The sequence below is a fragment of the Rousettus aegyptiacus genome, unplaced genomic scaffold (genome assembly GCF_014176215.1).
Source record: "Rousettus aegyptiacus isolate mRouAeg1 unplaced genomic scaffold, mRouAeg1.p scaffold_m13_p_9, whole genome shotgun sequence".
Classification (NCBI taxonomy): Eukaryota; Metazoa; Chordata; class Mammalia; order Chiroptera; family Pteropodidae; genus Rousettus; species Rousettus aegyptiacus.
Genome location: NW_023416312.1, coordinates 4,680,564 through 4,702,218, shown reverse-complemented (window position 1 = coordinate 4,702,218; position 21,655 = coordinate 4,680,564). Strand labels below are relative to the sequence as shown.

Genomic DNA, 21,655 nt, shown 5'->3' with positions numbered 1-21,655 from the left:
GAGGACTGGCAGTTTCCCACCTTCCCAGCCTGCCTTTTATTGGGGTGTTTCCACTAGTCTGCTCCTGTCTGGACTCCCCTTCCTCCTTACCCTTCTGTCTATCATCCTTCAAGGTCGAGTGTGGCTCTCACCATGCTCCTTGTATGAAAGCTTCCCCTGGCTCTACGATGTTATTGGTGGGGGCCAGGTCTTCTTTGTCTACACATCCCAATTAGCATGATGCCTTCAAGATAGTGGGCGCTCAATTCATGTTTGGGGAACAAAAGAGACAAGTGACCAAGAGTTCTAATTTTTCATTTAATTTCTCTTACATTCTTGAATAAACTAAGGAAATCCTTGCACATATCTTTTTAATTTTACTAAAAGAATAAAAAGAATCAGAAAAACCAAGAATTAACCACCTTTTTTCCTTTTTTTTTTCACTATCTCGTTATCCCAATATTTCACTGTGGGGTTCTTTAACATTTAAAAGAAAATTTCTATCTAATCCTCTGTCTTCTGGTACTGGGCCACATTAAAAGATGCAAGGATTTTCAATTTGTTTTACAAAATACAAAACTATTAACTCTCAAACTTGAAAAACAGCAACAAATGTGTGGGCCAAACTTAGCTTCTGAACTTTAAGCCTTTTTAAAAGGAACAGATTGGAAAAGTAAGAGGGGGAGGGGGAGGAAAATCGGTAGGTTACTTATGAAAACAAGAACAGAAAGAAGAGACACTGTGCTCCCTCCATCTCCACCTTGCCCCCCACTACTTAGAAGGTTGAGAGCACTTTTTAACTTTAACTTCAAGGTGAAATCTCTGCCTCAGACTCCACTAGCGCTGGGAAGACCTCCTGGACATGGCCCTGGAGAGGGCCCTGGCCGTAGCTCTGGCTAGAGCTCGCTCTTCCTCATCTCGCACAGCTTCCTCATACCGGGCCTGGAAGGCATTGGGGACCGTATCATTGGCTTTGGCCCAAAACTCCAGGACTTTCATCTTGGTGGTCTCAGAGTAGGCTCTTGGGCCCCACAGGAACTCGAAGCGTGGAGGATCACTGTCGGGTACCTGACGGTACTCCAGGTACTGTTGCTCCACCAAATCTTTGGTAATGAGCTTCCTGGGCTCCCCAAAGATGAAGTGCCTCCTCCCAGGATGGAGCCCCAACACATTCAGGAATTCCCACATCTCTTCTTCAGTGGCGCGGTTGCCATTCAGGAAGATCACGCCCAGGAGAGTCATCAGGAGCCCATTTTTGGGAAAGTCCATGCCTTCGCTCAGATTCTCTTCATTGGAAAGGTCTAGTTGGCTGAAAAGGACATACACGTGATTGCTGGGGTCAACTTCCTTCAGGTCAAGGCCAAAGACCAGCTCCATGCGCTCAGTGACTCTCCTGAGGATTTCAGGGAAGTGCTCCTTGTACTTCTTGTTGATAATCTTCAGCATTTCTGCCTTTGTGATGGGCTCTTTCGTTTTGTATTTGTGCAGCATAACCTGCACCAACATGCCTACTTTCCTGGTCAGAGGATCTTTGCTGTAGCTCGCTGAGGAGGACAGGGCCCGGGAGGGACTTGGACTTCCCTCAGCTTGGCTCATGGCACTTTCACCAGAACTTGCACAAGGAATTGCTGCAGCAAAACTGGCAGTTGCACCTCTCTGTGACTTCTGGGGACTGCCTGCAGCAAGGGAGCTGGGAGAAGCGCCCCGAGACACAGGCGAGGACGAGGGAGACTCTCCTTCCCCTGCTGAAGCGGCTTGAGCACCGAGACCCTGCTCCTTACTCTGGGCCTGACGGCGTTTCTCACGGGCGCGGAGCTTACTCTTCTGACCACGAGGCATGGCTGTGGTTAGAGCCAACAGGAAGGAGTGTGATAGGAAGGCACGTGATACAGGCACCTGGAGAAGGAGGACACGAGGATATGACTCCCTTCCTCAGGGAGATGCCATAGTGGCTTTAAGAATGCCCCTCTGTAGGTGTCCCTTGGGGCTCCTGTTCTCTCGAACAGTCTGTCCCCTGAGCACCCAGTGGAGGTGTTAGAGTACACCAGAGGCTGCAGCCTGACCGCCCTGCCTGGAACCACTTCCCTCAGATCTAGACCCTCACTGCTCTGTTCCTCTCTGGGTCAACCTGCCCTCCCCTTAACCCGCTCCCCATCCCCAGGAAATGAGGAGTCACCTTGCCCTTAAATCTATGCCTTTGGTTTTCCAAGAAACAACAGAGGTAAGACTTTATGTAGCCACCTCTGTTCTGGAGTGGTTGTTCCCTTCATTCCTCATACAGGAGGATTCTAACCTTCACTCCCAAGAAGGGCTCCTCTCTCTGCTGAACTGGGGTAGCCAATCTTTAAATCATCTACTAAAACCCTGCAAGCTGAAGTCAAGGGGCACCTGAATCTGTCAGCCCTGCCCTGAGCTTCCCAGGGGTGGAACTTGGTGCAACCCTCTCCACTGGGGATCAATGGGTCCTCATTTCCTTTCTCAGAGTCTTCACCTTGACACCTGACCAGTCGTGGGACTCCACCTTCAGTGGATCTGAGCCCACACCCTTCCCTCCAAAGTCTTTGCTTAAATGGTATCTCAGAGTTGGAAGTTCAGGGTGAACCACATCTTGCTAAGTCTGTTTGGGGCCTACAAGGTCTGAGAACAGGGGTGAGATGCTACAGGATCCCACAGTTCCCCACTGATCATTATTAGCTCAGTCCTCACCAGGCATTATGACCTTGGCTCCAGATAGGACTTCCAGCTCCTCACTCTACTAAGCTGGGTCGACCAGGCCTAGAGAAGCTGGAGAATACTACATCTGAATACACCTGCTCAGCGCCTCCCAGAGCTGAGTGCAGGGACAGGGCTCTGGTCAGTCCCCTTTTTTTGAGGATGAGGTCCTCACTTTGGACTCCTGTTAGGGCCTAGGTCTCTTCCCTAAGCGGAACTCGGTCCACCCCCTTAGACCAAGGCCCTCTTTTCCTTGGAAGTTTTCAAGCAGAAGTCAGCCCCGCAGCTCTGCTGGGATCTCCCAGAGTTGCGGAAGGGTGGGTACAGGTAGGTTATGCGTCAGTCCATATTCAGGGTCCTCACCTTCATACCTGACCAATCCCAGAATTCCACCTACCAATGACTGGAGTTTGTGCCGCTCAGACCCAGGTCCTCACGTTCTGGGTGAGAAATGTGGCCGAGACCGTACAAAGCCTCCAAAGGCTAAATGTCAAGGCTATGCTGGGCAGGAAAGGGATGGGGATGTCTGGGATCCCACTGATGTAACAAAGCCAGGGACTCTTCCCTGTACTGATCTGGGTCCGTCACCCTCACACCCGACGCCTCACTTCCCATGGTCCCTAGAGGGGAAGTACGCGCAGGCGCACTATCTGCTATCCAAGCATGGCGGTCCTGGTCCTGGTTGCCGCTCCTCCCCCTCAACCCCCCCCATCTCCCCGCTTTCTTTTGGGGAGCGATCCCCTTCTTAATACTCAGGGTTTCACCAAGACTCCAGTTAGGGCCCAGATTTTCTCCTTCAACAAAACCATGGCTGCCCCACCGAGACCAAAGCCCTTCTTTCCGCGGTGGCCCCCATAAACAAGTCAACCCAATAACTGTACGGGAACCTCCCCGAACTGCCACTGGGGCTGGCATTCGTGTCGTTCTCTTGATGATGGGCAGGATGGGCACTTCAGTCTACATTCAGGGTCCTTCCTTACCTTAACACCTGGCCAGTCCCAGAATTTCCTTCTCCACCGACCGAAGGTTTCGTGTCTCAGACCAAAGCGGAAGTGGGGGTGAGCCACATCCGGCCGAGGGGTCTCTGAGGACCATCAGCAGGGGAGGGTCTACGGCTCGCCAATGATAATAATCCAAGCCCGGACTCCTTCCTCAGCTGACTTGAGTCCACCAATCCATACCCTCTCCGAGTCCCAAGAAGGGAAAGTCAGGGCGCATCACCTCTAGCAACGTCCGCCTGGGACTATGAGACCTGGTAGCGGGGCGGGACTCTGTGCAACCTCCTCTTTTGCGGAGACATTTTCTTTTTAGTATTCAGGCAGGGTCCTCACTTGAACTCCATTTAGAGCCCAAATTTCTCCCTCTGCATAACGGGTTGGTCCCTTTCTACCGAGGCCCTCACCTACTGAGACTCTCCAGTTAGAAATGAGGAGCCTCTGTGTTGAGCGCTCTGCTCAGCTTAGACAAAGAACAGAGCGCGGGACATGTGTGACCCTCTCTGCTGGCGGGGTTCCTTCATACTAGTAGGTTCTCACCTTGACTCCTGTACATGGTTCTCCTCTCTCTCTGAAGAATTGTGCCCACTCCCCCTAGACGAAGGCTTTTCTCTCTCCCTGAGACCCCGCAGGTGGAAAATGGGGGCGCTCTTCAGTGTGATAACTACCTGGGACTCCTAGATCGTGGCAGGCGTGGGAGTGGGGAGTTTGTGGTGCTGCCTCTGTTCGATTATGGGTATTTCCCCCATTCCTCCCTAAAATTCATCACGTTGACTCCCGAGTAGTCCCGGGACTCCACCCTCGGAGGATCGGACATGCTCCCCTCACATCAAGGCCCTCGCCGTCTGCGACTACAGATAATTAGAAGTCCGAGTGAGGCAGATCCAGCCGAATTTGCAAGAGCGGACGGCCAGGGTAGGACTCCACAGGACCACACCTCTCTGGTCAGTTCCTTCCGTCACTCCTCATTCGGGGGCCTCACCTTAAAGCCTATCAGAGGCTCACACTCCCCACTCTATCCACCTGAGGTTGCCCTCCTTGGCCCAAGGCTCTCTGTTCCTGAGAAGTTTGCAGTATAATTGAGGGGATGCTCAGCCTCACAGGGCTGCCTGGAGCCATATAAGTCTCGGAGAAGCCATAGGCTGATCTCTGAAGGTTGTCTATATTCTGGAGTATTGATCTCTCCAGTCCTCCTACAAGGGCGTTTCCATTTTGGCTCCTGTCTCCTTGATGAAAAATTTCCTGGGACGTGTCATATCCCTTCAGACTCTTGAACACTTTTGTAAACTTTGCAGAAAATGCTTCCTTGTCCTGGAGTTATGAGAAATGAAGAAGCTGCAGCTCAAGATAGGGTGCCCAGGATAGGTGATGGGCTGCCAGAAGAAAAGCCAGCTGATCTATTCCTTCTCTTTATGGACCAGCCAGCCTCTTATGCAACTTCAGTTCTAATATACTAACTTTCTACAGAGAAGGGGCAACGCCTCAAGATTGTGATCCCTGTCCTTTGGAGGTAATCTGACATTGCATATGTAGGTGATCATCTTGTCATCAAATATTATCTTTTTAATTTGTACTCATTTATTTTGGTATTCTGTGTATTTCAATCCAGTAGTTAGCACACGGTTTTTCTGCTCACTACCCGAGATAGATTTTAGAGCAGAGAGAAGAAATGTGAATTAAGAGATACTAAGCTTGGATAAGTGGGATAGTGTGAGAATAGTTCTGTTTTAAATAAGCCATTCTTGGGGACTGTGCATGAGAAAGTTTACTTTTGTCTCTGTGTGTTTTTCACCAGCATATTTCCTAATTAAAACAAACCCTTATGCTGTTGAATGAATGTTGTCCTTCTAAATTCATATGTCGAAGTCCTAGCCCCCAAGGTGTTGGTATTAGGAGGTGGGGGCCTTTGGGAGGGGATCAGATCATGAGAGTGGGGTCCAGATGAATAGGATTAGTGTCGTTATAAAAGCAGTCCCGAAAAGCTCCCTTGCCACTTCCACTGTGTGAGGACACAGTGAGAAGGTGACATCTCTGAACCAGAAAGTGGGCTCTCACCAGACACCAAAGCTGCCTGTACCTTGATCTTGGACTTCACAGGGTCCAGAACTGTGAGAAATAAAATTTTGTTGTTTCCAAGCTACCCAGTCAATGGTATTTTTATAACAAGTTTGACCATCCACAGTAATGTACATCAAGGAGCTCTCTGAAGGCTCACCGGTCTGTGTTTACAGGTCAGGGAGCCCTGTTTATTTCACTCATGTCTGGAGAGGCATAATTTTTTAATAATGGTGAATTGTGTCAACATTAGCTGGTGCTGCTAGTTATGGTACTGTTCTACAGTTTGGATTTGCAAATTGGACAGCTGCCTCTTGCAGACACTGACCTCTATTAAGATGCTTGCACCTGATTAACCTTCTTAAGATGCTCACCAGCCCACAGCATGGTAGAAGGGAATCCATGTCCAGCTGGAAAATTAGTCTTGGCATAGCAGTGCATTTTCATTGTTGATGAGTGACTCTGTGCACTGCAAATGGAAACTATCTGACAGTTCTGTTTGGAATTGTAAGTAAGGTAAATATTAATATATGCCTAAAAGGCAGAATTGATAACTTTTCACTGAATAACTTTATATGATTTCAATTTTGAACCATGAGAAAATCTTACTTATTCAAAAGTTAAATACATATTTTAAAAACTCTAGTGTTCCAAGCAACTACCTGGGGTGTTTGTTTTAAAATGCAGATTTTTAGGCCACCCCCTCAGATGTTCCAAGTCAATGGGGACTTGAGGAATCTGTATTTTGCAACCGGCAGCCTGGGTGAATCTCATGTTCATGGTTCTGGAACCAAAGAATTGTAGGGCATATGGCTACAGACTACATTCATGCAACAGCTATAATTTATTGAACACTGAATACATGCATATGTCCATTTCATAAATTATGCTTTATTATATTAAGAAATAAAACACATTTTTATCTTCTATGACTTGAATGGCTTACTACACAGGGTTTGACATAATGTCATACAAACCATGTACAATATGGCAGAAGCACTGGCAACATTTCATGAAAAATAAGAGTACAATCAATGAGCACACTTGATAGATAGAATTTTACACAGTCACACAGTTAAGTTTGCACATTTAAAAGGGTCTGAATCATTCATATTAATATTGTGAATTTCTTATAAATAATTCATTAGTCTAAGGAGTCTAGGCAAAGCCAAGCCATGACATTATTTATACTAAATACCACACCTGGAACTTGTTCTGAGTTATTTAACACAGAGCGCATTTTTAATGCAATAAATATTTACAGTTAATAGCAACAAGTACAATTATAATTCACAAAATATGGGTCTAATATTTAAAACAAAACAATATGACATTAAACAAGTTGGTGCCATGTATTTCTTCAACTCACTATTGATGAGCGACTGTTTGAACAAATTTTATTACGCACAACCCTGCTGACTTGGATGAAAGAAAAGTCATGTTTGAATCAGTTAAGTCAGATTACAGAAAAAAAAATGTTCAAAGAAAATCAGTTTAACTTTCTTAATGTACATTATCAATATTGATGTATCAATTAATAGCTAAAACTGAAGCAAAGTGATGAAAAAATTTGGATTCACAACAGGCCTAAATTATATAATGTACCTTGAACACTGAAATCCTGAGTTATACAAAAAATTTCAAGCTTGTCTGGGAATTAATGAGGTGTTGAATGTGTGAGGTTTTACTGTCCATTAAAATGATCCTTTTAAAAGACCATAAAATTATGTGAGTCCTTCCATGTCATTATGTGGCTCTGGGAATGAATTTTAAATTGGAGGAAAAAGAAAAATAATCTTACCTTCTAGAACATGAGCTCAGAGAGGACAGAGAGATGACTGGCTTTATGACAGGGTACTTTGGGCTAGCCACTCAGAGAGCTTAGTCTGAACCTGAGCTCATGATTTGCCCCTTAGTCAAGGAGAGATTTTTGTATTAGAGGCTATTCAGGTAGCTTGAGTCTTGGGCTCCTGGAAACCACCCACTGTTGAATGTTACTCTTTGTGATGGGTGGGAGGAGAGAGGAGTAGGAGAGTGGATGGAGGTGGACTTAAAAGAGATCCAGGCCCACATTAATGCTCTGCCATTCAGCTGTGCCATGTGACCTTGAGATCTTGAAGTAATCTCCCTAGCCTCAGCGTCATCATCTGAATACTCTTCAAGGTACTTGTGAAGATGAATAGCAATGTGCTTGGCCCTGCATTTAGCACGTAATTGGTGCCTGGTAAAGTTGAACTCCTTCCTTCTAGCAGTTCTAGAGTCACAGAAAATCCACTTAGGTTTCAGACAAATATGGTATGTTCTGTGACGCATGTTTTTTTTTTCTCCCAAGGATCCTGCCCTTCTAATCTTAGCCTTCCACTTCATCGTGATGCAGAATGCTGTTCCCACTAATGTTCCTCTCCTGGGGCAACCATCAGTGACGCCACTCACTCCCTTGTGCCAAGGTAAACAGACTCGCTTTGAGGGTGACAGACTATCCTGTAAACTGGGGAAGCAATGATCAGCTCTGTTCTTCCAATATCACAAAACGAGCCATGAGAATGAATGCAGTCACATTATCTTTCAACCTCATAGTGTCATGAGCGTTTTAATATAATAATAGATGGTTACTAGTAAATGTCATTTGCAAATTTCCATGGTCAATGATGTAAAGCAGCTCTTTGGCCAGCAGGGAAGGCTTGGATTAGATGAGACAATGAGTATTAAAAGTACTTTATAGACCATGAACACTAGGTAAATGTGTTTTTTGAATTAAACACGGACATGTAATATTTTAACTCAGGGGTTCTTAAACTTTAACGCATTTAGGTAAATTCCATTGAATTCATTTCCAACTTGAAATTTCACAAGAGAAAAGTCTGTCCTCAGTGTGGTTTTGATTACTCTGGATATATTCAGCTTAGCTCTCAGCAAAGAAAGGGTGTCTTCAAAGGCCGAAGTTTTGGTAAGAGATTGCTCAATATTAAATTTGTTGTGTTAGCGTCGGGCATGGGGTTGGGGGTAGATCAAGGTGGAGACTGAGAGGAATCACCATCCAGATTCAGAATACAGTACAGCTTGTTGGGGCTTGATTTCATTGAATAGCTCACACAAAGCCTGGTCCCAGGAGAGTGCATAATTCCTTTTTTATTTTTTTAGCTGTTAATCCATATCATGAAAATATAGCCAAAAATTAGACAAATGTGCAAAATGTTATCCATTCCTCCCAGGAACCCAGGATTAATTCTAAGCTACTCTCTAATAACTGCTCCTTCCTGGTGTGGATGTGAAGGGCACAAATGGAAAGAAAGTTTGTATCCCTCCCAGCTCATGACACGACACAAGTGCATGCTATTTGTTTTGCTCTCATATAGTCAGGTTCCCAGCATGATCGTCTCTGTCTGGCTTCTGGGAAAAGTGACTTAGCTACCTTTTAGTCCACAGATTGAGGATGTCATTCAACTTGTAGTCCCCAAACAAAGCTAATCTCTATTATTAGAAGCCATTTGGTGCATAAATAGACTGAAACCGATAACCAACGGCTACTTTTGGCATAAACAAAGACTTTATAACTTAAGTGTGTCCGTGTCCTATGGACAAGTTCATTTATTTTCTTTCAGTATGCATTTTCATAACAAATTTTACTTGGTTCATGTGATGTAGACTCTAAACTTTTTATTTACCTAGGGTGTCTCCATCCTTCAAGATGAAACCTCATTGTGGGTCGAAGCGGGAAATCCTAGGACGTGTTAATGAGGCAGAAGGCCAGGTTCAAAGATGGAGTGAGGGCTGCCAGAAGAACAGGGTTTAGCCATCCCCATTTATGGGGACTCATCAAATCAATAACAGGGAGGTGCCTTGTCTGCACCAAGCTGGGAGGATCATCTTGCTGTGGAATATCACTCCTACCAGTACTTCCCTGCCAGCAGCAGCCATTGGTGGGAAGACTGCTTTGTTTATTGCTTAATCTATCACTATTGAGCTGCCCGCCTCAGGGAGGCTCAATTTAAGATAGATTGAAAGGTAGTGTCTGTCAATTGAATAAACACAGATGGTTTTTCACAGCAAAAATTGATTTTTTTCTCTTGCCCAAGACATAAGCACTAAATGTGATTATCTTTGGAAGCCAGGCGTGAAATGTCTTAGCTCCAAGCCTCTGCCACACTCCACCTGAGCAGAGAGGTGATACCGTGTGAGGGTGTGGGTCTGTCTCATTGTGATTTTAGTTTTTGAGGTGAAATAAAAATTTGACTTCCCTAGAGAAGGGCCCAGCTAAGTCAATACCAATTACACTTGAGTCAATTCATTAGTTGATTCACGTAATAGTTTTACCAGTTCTAGGTCACTCACTAGCAAAGGCCTCCTCCAACCCTTTCACTTAGGAGGATCAAAGAGGTGATATGATTCACATAAGGACACACAGCTGGACTTCAGTGTCCTCACTGTTTGAGCTCATATTAGTGGGGAGACCAGATACAATCCATGTCATGATGATAACTGAAGGAGACATTAAGATGAGTCCTACGCCCAATATGTCTTTGGAATCAGATAGATCGGAGATGCTTAAACAAGTCACGCTAGGTACCCAGAATGCTATACACCTTAGCAACTAACTAGATATGGAATCACAGTTAAGAGTTTTGAGGAAAGCCACAGGTAAGATTGTGGAGCAATAGTTGGAAATAACAGGTACATGGAGGTTGAAGAAGGGTGAATAGCTTTTGTATAATAAGGAAAATGAGCAATGTGTTTTCTTATGTCTCTTTCAGTTCGAATTCCAAAACATAAAAAGCTAATGGGATGTCATTCATATAGATTATTCCAAAGAGCCCCTAGATGCACTAGAACAGTCCATCTCCTTCCAGTCCACAAATGTGAACATGAGTGTGGAATGGTGGTTGAAGGATTTGCCAAGAGGAATCATTACAAAGGTAACAGAAGTGGCAACTGGGAGCAGGTAGGCTCCACAAATGCTTAGACAGAGAACTAGAAACAATGACAAGACCAAGAGGATTTTAGCAATAGAAGGGACCTCAGCACTGTCCTCTCATTCTAGAGATGAAAAAAGGAGTCTAGAGACGGGAAATTGATAGTTAAGCTTCTATAGCTAGAGTTGGTATGTCGAGCTAAAGATCTTGGTTCTTTCAGCTACACAATCTGTCTTGCTTTTCAAACTGTCCGATGTAATTGTGGACTATCAAGAAGGCAGGTGTGTCCAGTATATAGGTGCACGTAGCAAACAGAAGTGAAGTGGTTTCACTCTAGGTAATACGTCTGTAAACACAAAGCTTTACAACCGTCTTGGTCCTACCTTCTAAAGCTCAGCAGACGGAGTATTTCCTTGCATCAAGAATCTTTTAATATATGCCATGTGGAAAAGAGAGCTGACTGTTCTATCTCACCTGGATAGAGAAAATCAGAACTAAAATGGTCTTAGGGTGTAAGAAATACATAGTGGGGCACATTTGCAGAATTTGGATTTATCCGAAAGTGGGTTAACATGTTTGTAATCTACCTAATTGCCCTGGCCTCAAGTCAGAAAATGAACAAACAAATAAACAATAAACAAAACAAAGAGAAACACCCTTGGTTCAGTTTTTTAAAGAAAGCTAAATCCTTTTACTCAGAAAAAAGATTTAAGTCCAGTATTTCTCTGCACATAGACTGTTTTGCAAATATTCTTAAGTAGAAACTTGATATATCTGCAGTTGATTTTCAATCCATTCTTAAGGTTAAGCCCCCTGTATCTTTGTTATACATATTCTGGTAGAAATACTAATTAATGGAATGTATTTATTTCCTCCCACAGACTTATGGCAAACCATGTGTTAAATGTAAACATATTTCTATTTTCACTCAGATATGATCCCTTTTTTCGCCTATGAAACTATCGTTTCAATGTAGCAGATGAAGACAGCAAAAATTATATAAGAACATTAGACTGAAAACCTTTATACCAAAGATAAATACTAAACTTTATGCACTTATAACATTTGACGAATTGATAGCATAATTAATTTTTCTCTAAAAGGATTTCTTTTCTGTGATGGAACTGATTACAGTTGGGTAGCAGCAAAGAGAACCTCCATCAGAATTCAGAATGTGAGATATTATTCCACAGCCACATGGATCTTTATATACGTGTCTATGTGTTTGGTTGTGTTTTTGCCTTAAATGATGTCTCGCATGCAGCTCCTATATCCTTAGTAATGTCTTTTAAAAACAATTAACACTTGGATTTGTTTTAAACCGACTTCCAATATTATCAGTTTGGGGACTGTCCTTTATATATGGGACTCTCATAGAGTGTCAAAAATTTTCTTGGTTCGTCATTATATTGTTGAAAAATGACTCAAATCATATTTTTAAAGCACTAGCTTCTGCTTAAAGAAATGACAAGGTGAAATCTTTCACAAAGTGGACATTCAAAGTATAATTTCTCTGCTATATAAATCTGGTTGTTCATATAGTTGGTATGACTTAATTGGCCACACCTATGTATCAGGGCTTGATGCTTAAAATAATAATTTTCTATCTGGTTCCTTTTCTTAAAAAGGGAAAGTTAGCTCTACACCAAAAAAAAAGCATTCACAGTTGAAATGGAAAATGTAAGCCTTAATGGGCCTTTCAAACATACTAGTGGTCCCTTCGGGCGTTTCTCCAACCCGCCTTCCCCACTCATGCGCCTTCTAAAGGGTCTTTACAGGGTATACAGACAGCAACAGATGCGAGGGTTCTGTACCAGCCATAAAGCAAAACCAGGAGTCTCTACGGGGGCAAGGTCAAGGGTCAGTCTAGACGTACCCCTCATGACAGATGTTTCTGTTGATGAGACTGAAGGTGGCTGGAGAGGGGTTGGTACTCTTGAAGGAGGTCATGCAGGTGGTACTTCTGCCAGTGCTGTGAGACCGGGTCATCAGGCCAGCCCGGCAACAGAGGAGTTGGGTGTTGAACTGCTTCCTGAAACTCTTGCTCAGCAGGTAGAGGGCAAAAGGGTTGACACAGGAGTTGGTGAAGGCCAGGAGGCGGGCACAGATGCTGGTGATGAAGTGGAGCATGGAGGTGTCCACCTTGGAGTAGTGATAGGAGCGATACAAGTAGATGACGTGGTTAGGGAGCCAGCAGAAGGCAAAGAGGCCCACGAACACCAGCACTGTCTTGGCGAGGCGCTTCCGGGATTCGATCTGAAGAGAGAGTCACACATAGAGACAGAGGGGCCAAGGGACAGCGTGGGAGAATTGCAAAGAGACAATAATTCAGACAGAAAAAGATGGGGGGAAAAAAACTAAGGAACGAGACGAGCTCACAAAGCCAGAGAAAAAGAATCCAATAGGAGAGAGAGGACAAGAGAGACTCAAGTAAATGAGAGAAAATCAACAGAAATGGACAGAAAAATGGAGGAAAAAAAAAAGAGCCCGAAACACAGAAACAAAAACACCAAGAAGCACAAATCCAGGAGGTAGAATAAACTTATACTGCGCCACTGAGAACGAATCTTTAACCAACGTTGATTACATACATGCTTAAATGGATTACACACTGAAATTCTAGTAAGTCCTCTTTTCTCAGGAGGGCATTGGTGCAGTTCACCAGCCACATGACTTCATGTCTTACTTGACTCCACAATTAATAATTTTTTATTCTCTGTGATGCTCAAAAAAAAAAATAGGCCAGTTTTTTTCTTCCTCATTGTTCAAACCAAGACAATTTTTTATTATTTTTAATCTCAAGTTATTTCTGGACTATATTATACAAGAAGGTACTTAAATGAAATGGCCAAGCATCTCCCTTGGCTCCCAACTCCCTCTGCCTCTGCTTTCTCATTAAAGAATTTGAGAAAGAATGATGGTCATTATTGAGAGATCTTTCAAGTAGGAAGATAGTTTCACTGAGAACTACTCTCCCCTAGTGAGGGGAGAGGGAGAGGGAGAGGGAGAGGGAGAGGGAGAAGGAAGGAGGGAGGGAGGGAGGGAGGGAGGGAGGGAGGGAGGAAGGAAGGAAGGAAGGAAGGAAGGAAGGAAGGAAGGAAGGAAAAAAGGAAGGAAGGAAGGAAGGAAGGAAGGAAGGAAGGAAGGAAGGAAGGAAGGAAGGAAAGGTCGAAGCCTAAAATGGAATCAGTTATACATTGAAATGGATGTGGCGTCTTTCTGTTTCTCCATTATTAATACCACATGATCTACGTTTGGAGTAGGAGGCAAAAACTGACAAAGAAGAGAAAGCCAGAGCCACTGGTTTCTACCTCAAGGATGAAATTATAGGGGCTATGGGGGATGGGGAAGGGAGTCTATCACATTCGAAGGGCATCCTGCATTCTGAGCAGTCTAGGGCATACGTATGCTCCTTCTTGGAATCCTCCAACAGCCTTACAATATAGGGGTCACTACCCTATATCACAGATGGGAGAATTGAGGCTCAGAGACAATAAGTAAGTCATGAAACCTGGATTTGAACCTAAATCAGTGTGAGCCTTTATTAATCAAACTATTTCTTTTCCTTCAATCAGACTCCTTTTCCTGCCTCTTCTGTTTTGTCCCCATGTGGAAATCCTCTTCCTATCCAAACAATGTGACTAGAATTTAAAGAAGTCACATTCCTCTGGGCCTCATTTTATTTTATTTTTTTAACAATAGCAACACTCTCCCAGATATTTCCCCGAAAGAAGCCCATACTCCAAATCCTTCGGGTTCTCAACGGCACCCTAGCTTAGATCTCTAATAAAATAACAAGATTACAAAGAAGACCTGAATTCCTGGGCTTCTGTGGCTAGGAGTTTACCATCTGGATGCCCGTAAACCACCTCCTCTAACTGCAGAATCAGGTGATGTGCCCACCTAAAACCTGTACATGTCAGTGGAGTCCAAAAGAAATGCAAAGGATTAAATCCTCAAGCAGAAAATTAATCAACTCTAAGCACCCACCTGCTTCTTGATGTGTATATTCCCTTCCATGGGCAGATTGTAAGCACTCTGGATCAGATTTTTGGCAATGAAGTAGTAGTAGACAGAGATGATCGACAGTGGGATTATGTAGAAGATCAGGAAGGAAGCCATAGAGTGGATTTTGGGGTGCAGCTCATTGGAGTGTGGGTATGGGGCACAGCTAATGAAGGTCTGGTTGGTACTTTCCTCATAGAAAGGATGCAGATCAGAAAACACAGCTTCTGGGATGGCCAGGAGCATGGAGATGACCCAGATCAGTACTGCTTTGAGGCAGATCTTCATCAGAGCATGAGAGGCCTGGATATCCATTGGCCGGACGATGGCTTTGTACCTGGGGCAGAAAAGACAGAGTTCTGTGTAAGCTGCCTAATATTATTATGTATACCAGGATCAGGACTAGAGTGAGACAAGCGAGGCACTTGGAGTGCAATATTTAAGGAGGTGCTCACTCTCAGGTTCATGCAAATGCTGACTCTGAACTCACACAACCCTGAAAGTGAGTGCCTCCTTAAATTGTACCCCGAGCACCTTGTTCACCTTCTCCTAGTCCGGGCATGAAGGATGCCTTCCCTTTTCTCCAGCAGTAACATTCTTCCCACATTCTCTCCTAATTTTAAGAATACTTCTCAGACAAGCTGAAGCTCCTTTCATTTTTCTTCTTAAATCACAGGAGTTAATAACAAAGTATGTTTAAAGAAGGACGCAGGGACAAGAAGTTCGTCGCTTTTATTTTTTGGCAAAGCCTTCATTTTGAGTATTCAAGTGCAGTTTAGGGAACCTTAAGTCATTAAGTATTTACATATGCCTTTTTCTTTTTCAAAGTGTATAGAATTAAGAGTCTGCTGAAAAAGTTGTACATAGGAGCATCCCTGTGATTATCAAATTAATCTTTCCCCTGTTCTCTGACTTTCTTTCAGTCTCACCTTCTCTTACAGTATTTAGATCCCTCTTGGTTCCTGTGCTATATGTAGCCCTGTCTTGGATCAAGTGCTCTGGGAAGCAGACACTGAGATGAAGTCAGGAGGACAAAATGTTATTGCAGAGTAATATCTGTGGGGATAAAAAGAGAAAGAAGTAGGACTGGGCAGAGGAAGCTGTCAGACCGTGATGCAGACCTGACAAAATCTACCAAAGCGAAGGTAACCAGACTTCTTAGTTAGCTTGAACATTTCCCAGTTTTAGCACTGAAAGTCCTATGTCCTGAGAAATCATAGTCCCAGCAAACTGGGACTGCTGGTCACCCTATACCAGCTTGGTGGGAAGTTTGGGAGCAAATATTGCCCAGTGGAAGAGTCCTGTCTTGGGTGGAAATGGCCAGGCTCTTGTATCACCACCTTGCTGAGTCATTGACTGGGGCTACCCAAAAAGTGTGTGACCTCACTTACTACCTGGTTCAGTCACTGGGCAGGAACTGCCTAAGAAGAGCATAACTGTACTTTGAAAGCTGAAGTGGACACCGAAGGAGCTGACAGCTGGAGGCTTTCAGCAAATAATAGTCCCCGCAGCTAGACAGTGAGTCCTTTCTTCAAGGGAGGTCTGATCCAAGCATCTCCCTGTCTGCCACGACTCCCCATACAACCCCCAGCAGGAGGGCTACATGTCTATTTTATCTGAAAGCCCACTAGAAGATAAGCTCCTGTTTGGCAAAGAGTGTGCCTTTGCCCATCTTGGCATTTGCCAACACCGTGATCTGCACATAGTCTACAAACGTTTGTCCAACGGAATATGAGCTGCTGCAGTGTAGAAGTGGATATAAGTTGAGACTTAAGTGTGAGGGTTTTCATTGCTGAAAATGCTGTATTGAAACTGGGTTCTACCTATGATACTCTTTTATATCATGGACTTTAGTGATGGAGGAACACTTGTTTCTGCTTGCTTCCATGTTGATTAAACCTCCATTGAGTTACCACTCTTGACTGAACCTTGAATCCTCTCTTGATTTCCTCCTCCCTCCAGGAAAGGGGATTAATTTATTAAGTGGTGAGTTTGGGTAAGAGAATCTGGCATGTGCATTGGGCTCAGAGAGGCCTAATGTTTGCCTAACCACTCCTGACTAGGAGAATGGCACATCTAGTACAGGAGATTGGAGTGTATGTAGGGTGACAATTGCTGCGAACCTCAGTCACATTCTCCAAAGAGCTTTATCAGACATCGATGCAATTATTTTTATTGTTGTCTGTCTGATTTCTTTATTTAGGTCTCTGTTGCCATCTCAGGTAGGAAAGAGAGGGCTAGGATTTATTGGACACCCCAGCAGTCCAGAAAATCACTACAGCCCTTTTCAGTGTACCTGGGTTTGCTTTCCACCCTTAACTTGTATTAGTTCATTTTAAACAATTATAAAAAACATTAAAACTTCAAAGGAATTTTTGGTACTTTCTCTAGTCATTAATTGTTTCAAACATTTTTATTCCTAGTTTAGAATGTAGGCAAGGAATCTATCTTTAATTAAATGTATGTAAACATCCCTAATGAATCGATTAGAGATAAAGTGGTAATTATGACTTTTATCTGAATTTCCTGGCAGGTAGCAGTCATAAATACCATTAACTCTCCAATTGAAGGTGATTTACTTATGTATAGGTCGGAACCCAGAGTGAAAGCTTACCTCCTTTCTTGGGAATCTTGTATTCCTTAGTGCAAAATGTCATGGGAACTACTGAGCTGTTATTTTAAATTCAAAACTATTGAAACATAAAAGATAGTATAAACTATTTTTAATAGTATTGCCAGAAAAATAATTTAAATATAAACCTAATTAAGCCTTTAGATCTATGTACCAGTTTTGGGAAAAAGTGAGAATAGAAGAACCTGCTAAATGATGCCATGAAGACATAAATCCTGAATTGGAAAATTCCACAGGAATAATGACCCCGTTTTTTTTTTTTTTTTCAACAAATATATGGCATAAAAAAAACAGGAAGAATGGTTACAGGCTGACTGAGATGTGTAAGATGATCAATCCAGTACAACATATATACTCCTTTTGGATTTTGATTGAAACTAAACAACCATAAAAATATTTTAGAGACCATTGAGGAAAATCAAACACAGATTTAGTGCTGGTGATAGCAAATAATTATTTTTAACACATGGGGTATGATAATGGTATTGTGGTTATGTTTTTAAAAAAGGCTTTATTTATTAAAAACACACCCTAAAATATGTACCAATAAAATAATATAATGTCTATAACTGCTTTTAAATATTCATATATATATATATATACACACACACACATATATATCACTCGTGCAATTAAAAAATAAGTTTAAATGCATTGCAAATAATTGTTGTGGAATATTCATAAAATATCAAATTTAAGAAATCCCATTTACTAAGCTCTTGCCTTGAGCCAAGCAGAGAATAGCATCTACATTATCTCATAGACATTTCCAACACATAGCAAGTCCAACACATAGGTGCTATTATCCCCATTCTACAAGTGACAAATCGAAGCTCAGTGTTAGAGGTGGTAGGGTCAATATTCAATTTAGGACCAACTCTTTTCAGGATATTATGGCTCTTTTAGAAGAAAGCTTTCAGTACATTTTTCCTAAAGGCAGAGAAACAAACCGGACATTTCCCAAATGTGTATGGAACATACTAAATGTTCCCTGGAAGTCTAATGGTTCTATAGAGCATGAAACATATCGGTCTCTTTGTTCTGGGTTAGACTGCTCCACCCGCAGTCCCCAGTACAGGGAAACACCACTGGGTGATTCTTGTTTAGGAGTGATGGCTGGTTGCACTGAAGTGGGTACTCAGTCTAACGTAGCCACAAACTGCCTGGCCAGCTACTAAAGAGTTTCTCCTTCTCTGAAGCATTTTGAATGAAAAATAGAGAGGATGTAGTTAGTCAATGATAAATGGTAGAAGTAAAGGATTTTGATGTCAAGGAAAAGGTCAGGGCAGCCATATTTTAATCAAGTGCGAGATGCATAAGCACAGAGGTAGATTGAGAGAGAATGCGGCAGATGTAAAAAAAAAAAAAGAAGCTGACATAATAGGGCCCCAAGTCATTATAGAGGTCCTTGGTTCCTGGCCTATTAACTACTTTTGAATATATAAGAAGTCTCCTGTTATAAACTTCAAATTCTTCTGTCCTCTTTTTCCTCAGAGAGGCTTCTGTTCTTTGTCAGCAAAAGAGTCTTATCTGGAACAATGAGACATGGTGATCACTTAAAGTTATCATCAGATTTATTTCCAGGATCATTTTGCATAGATCATCTCCCACTTGCGGCCCTCTGAAATAATAAGCTGTCAACTTTCAATTGTATTCAAGAAATAGACGAGTCTATGTTTTGTTCCTAAATTCTCCATCACTTTCCTGCCTCCCTCCTTTCTTCATGCCTAATCCCATAATCTCCATTCATCTGAATCCTGTCTTTCCAATTTCCAGTTTATAAGTATCATATTCATGAAGTTTTTGCTGGCCAATCTAGACTTCAATAATTCCCATTCTTTCATCTAACCTGTTTAATTTTATGACTGGATTAACAAGTCTTCACATTTTATGCTTACTATGCACTATCTTGAATTGTTTGCTAGCTTTCCATGGGTATGTCTTTTGTACCTGAATTTCTCAGAAGTTTCCTGAGGTCAAAAGCTGACATCTTCTCTTCTTTTCTTTGTGTGTCTCTAAAATTATTTCAGGTCCCTCGTCCTACATACCTTTTATTTCAAAGTAGAGGCTCGGCAAGGACTTGATAATTAATTGATTAATAATATGTGATTTACCAATGTGTCTTTTTTCCCCCACTTGTTAAAAATGGCAGAAAGCAGATCTACTTTTATATACCTAGTGAGAATCATTCTTCCATAGAGTGACAAACTCACTCCTCTGATCATTTGGGGCTCAAGACAATTGCTTCCCACTTCTGAAAACATCTGCACCTCATTTTTTAACCCATTTCCCATTTGCCCTGAGAATACTCACCAGCCTCACTTGCAGCTGCAGCGCTTACCCTGCGATAACTCGTGGATTACAGTTCTAGCCTTACCCCCAAAGTTTGCCACAAAATATCTCGCTTTTATTATTATTTTCGCATCGCTCTAGTATACTGATAGTCTTTGGAAACAAATGAAATTGTTCTATTTATAGCATTCTGTTTTTAATAGTGGTATTTCCATTGACAAAATACAGTAATTCTCAATCGCCGAAAATGTCAAATCATAGAAAACACAGCATTCTTATGCGTGATGTCAAATGAACGCTGGCAGCGAGCTGTACCTTTTTTTCTTAAATGGGACAAGGGTTAAATGTTAACATTGAAAAGGCCAAAAATATTCTCTATAACAAGATTAATGTGTCAAAGTGATTCTTGGCAAGTAGAAGTAGCTGGCTCCCACACCCATGGTTGGAAACCTCTGTCCACTGAAAGGTATGTCTTTTATTCAAATATGAGCAATTTGTTTATTTTTAAGGATCCAGCATTTCGGCCCTTATTTGTTCATAATTACCTTCTGAAATCCATAGGAATCGTTAAATACCAATATTTTAAAACTTTCATTACAATCCCAATGCACATTATTTAGAGAGGACCGAGGTGAAAACTGAATAAACTAAATAGTCGCTGAGGAAATTGACACATTGTCAGCATTCAAATTAGAATTTTAATACTTAATACCATTTGACGAGGCTTTAAACATTGGCTTTCTTTTCTCCTGTGAATAACACCAAGAACTTCTCTGAAGAAGTGTGAGGCAATTATTAGCTGGCTTGTAACATGGCTATCCTACAGAGCAATGGAATCATATCTCCCTTTGAGCTATTACTCTCCACATGGAGAACGTGCAGGTCCTGGATGCCCATCCCATTGCTATCTTTAAGGATGTAAGACATTATAGTAGTCATCCTTTTCTGTTCTTCCCTTCGGGCCAAATAATTCCAATGTTCCTTTTCACTCCTTCTTAATATACTTGTTTCCTCTGGGCTCTAATGTGAACTTCGGAGCAGAGATTTCTGGTGCTTAATGGTGAGTCTACCAACTAACTTTATGGTCTTGAACAAATAACAGATTCTTCATCTCAGCATTCTCATCCCTGAACAGGAAGTAATTCTTGCAACCTGCAATATAATAACTGGTTCAGGCAAAAGGAGAGATTTTAGAGGAACATGATATTCACGTAGTCTCAAAGAGTCTCCCTACAGATTACTATAAAATTGTACCATTATGATGGGCATATCTGGAGGTCACTTTGATCAAATGCTCAAACTCAGGGCAGGCTTCTTCATTAGGCAGAATAGGCATAAGGTCTGGTACCTATGATATCTTTAAAGGCTCAGGAAAATGTTTTAATTTCTTCTAAAATTGGGGGGGAAGAGAATATAATCTATCTTGGATTACATTACTTTCTATGCCAGTACAAATATAAAATGTAATTCTTAGTATTTTTTATGGAAAAAGGTTCCCATGAAGGTAAAAGAGCCAATCATCCATGAAATTCATCATGTGGCCCTGATCAAATTTAGCATCACCAATAGTGGGACAATCTGAGATCCTGTACCTCTTTATACAATGCAATGGGAAGAACGCAATATTGCCTATGCAGTATTGTTGGCCAAAGTTTTTAACTTGAATCTATTAGAAAAACAGTCTGACAAATCCAATCCAATTCTGGCACATGCTACAAAATAACTCACTTGTAGTCATCGGAACAGTCAACATCATTTCTTTTTCTTTTTCTTTTTTTTTTTTTTAGAAGAATATACGAGAGCTACTGTTCACTATTAAAAAAAATTAAAGAAATATAAGAAGTGATCTTTTTTTTGCAATATATACATATATCGAATCGTTATGTTATGTACTTTAAATTTATTCAATGTTATGTGTTAATTGTATCTCAATAAAACTGGAAAAAGAGAGATGATAACCAAATCCAATGCATACGCTTTGATTTGATCCTGGATTTTCAAAAAGCTATAAAAGACATTTTTGGGATGACAGGGAAAATTTAATTATGGTTACATATTAGATGATATTAAGGAAT

The 21,655-nt window shown here is 42.1% G+C and overlaps 2 protein-coding genes across 2 annotated transcripts in view; both read right to left on the bottom strand.

The window, feature by feature from the left end:
* Positions 1 to 651: 651 nt before the first annotated feature.
* MAGEB17 (MAGE family member B17) lies at positions 652 to 3,725 on the bottom strand. Its single transcript, XM_016118751.2, has 2 exons — positions 3,672 to 3,725; positions 652 to 1,875 (listed from the first exon to the last, which is right to left on the bottom strand). The coding sequence occupies exon 2, from the start codon at positions 1,816 to 1,818 to the stop codon at positions 817 to 819; it is 1,002 nt and encodes a 333-aa protein (XP_015974237.1). The 5' UTR covers positions 1,819 to 1,875; positions 3,672 to 3,725; the 3' UTR covers positions 652 to 816.
* An 8,393-nt stretch (positions 3,726 to 12,118) lies between these two features.
* Positions 12,119 to 21,655, bottom strand: part of GRPR (gastrin releasing peptide receptor) — a 28,659-nt gene continuing 19,122 nt past the window's right edge. The window contains exons 2-3 of the mRNA XM_016118738.2: positions 14,642 to 14,993; positions 12,119 to 12,907 (exon numbers count right to left, since the gene is read on the bottom strand). Of these exons, the coding sequence (XP_015974224.1) occupies positions 12,518 to 12,907; positions 14,642 to 14,993 (742 nt within the window). The 3' untranslated portion in view covers positions 12,119 to 12,517. The remainder of the gene's footprint in view (positions 12,908 to 14,641; positions 14,994 to 21,655) is intronic.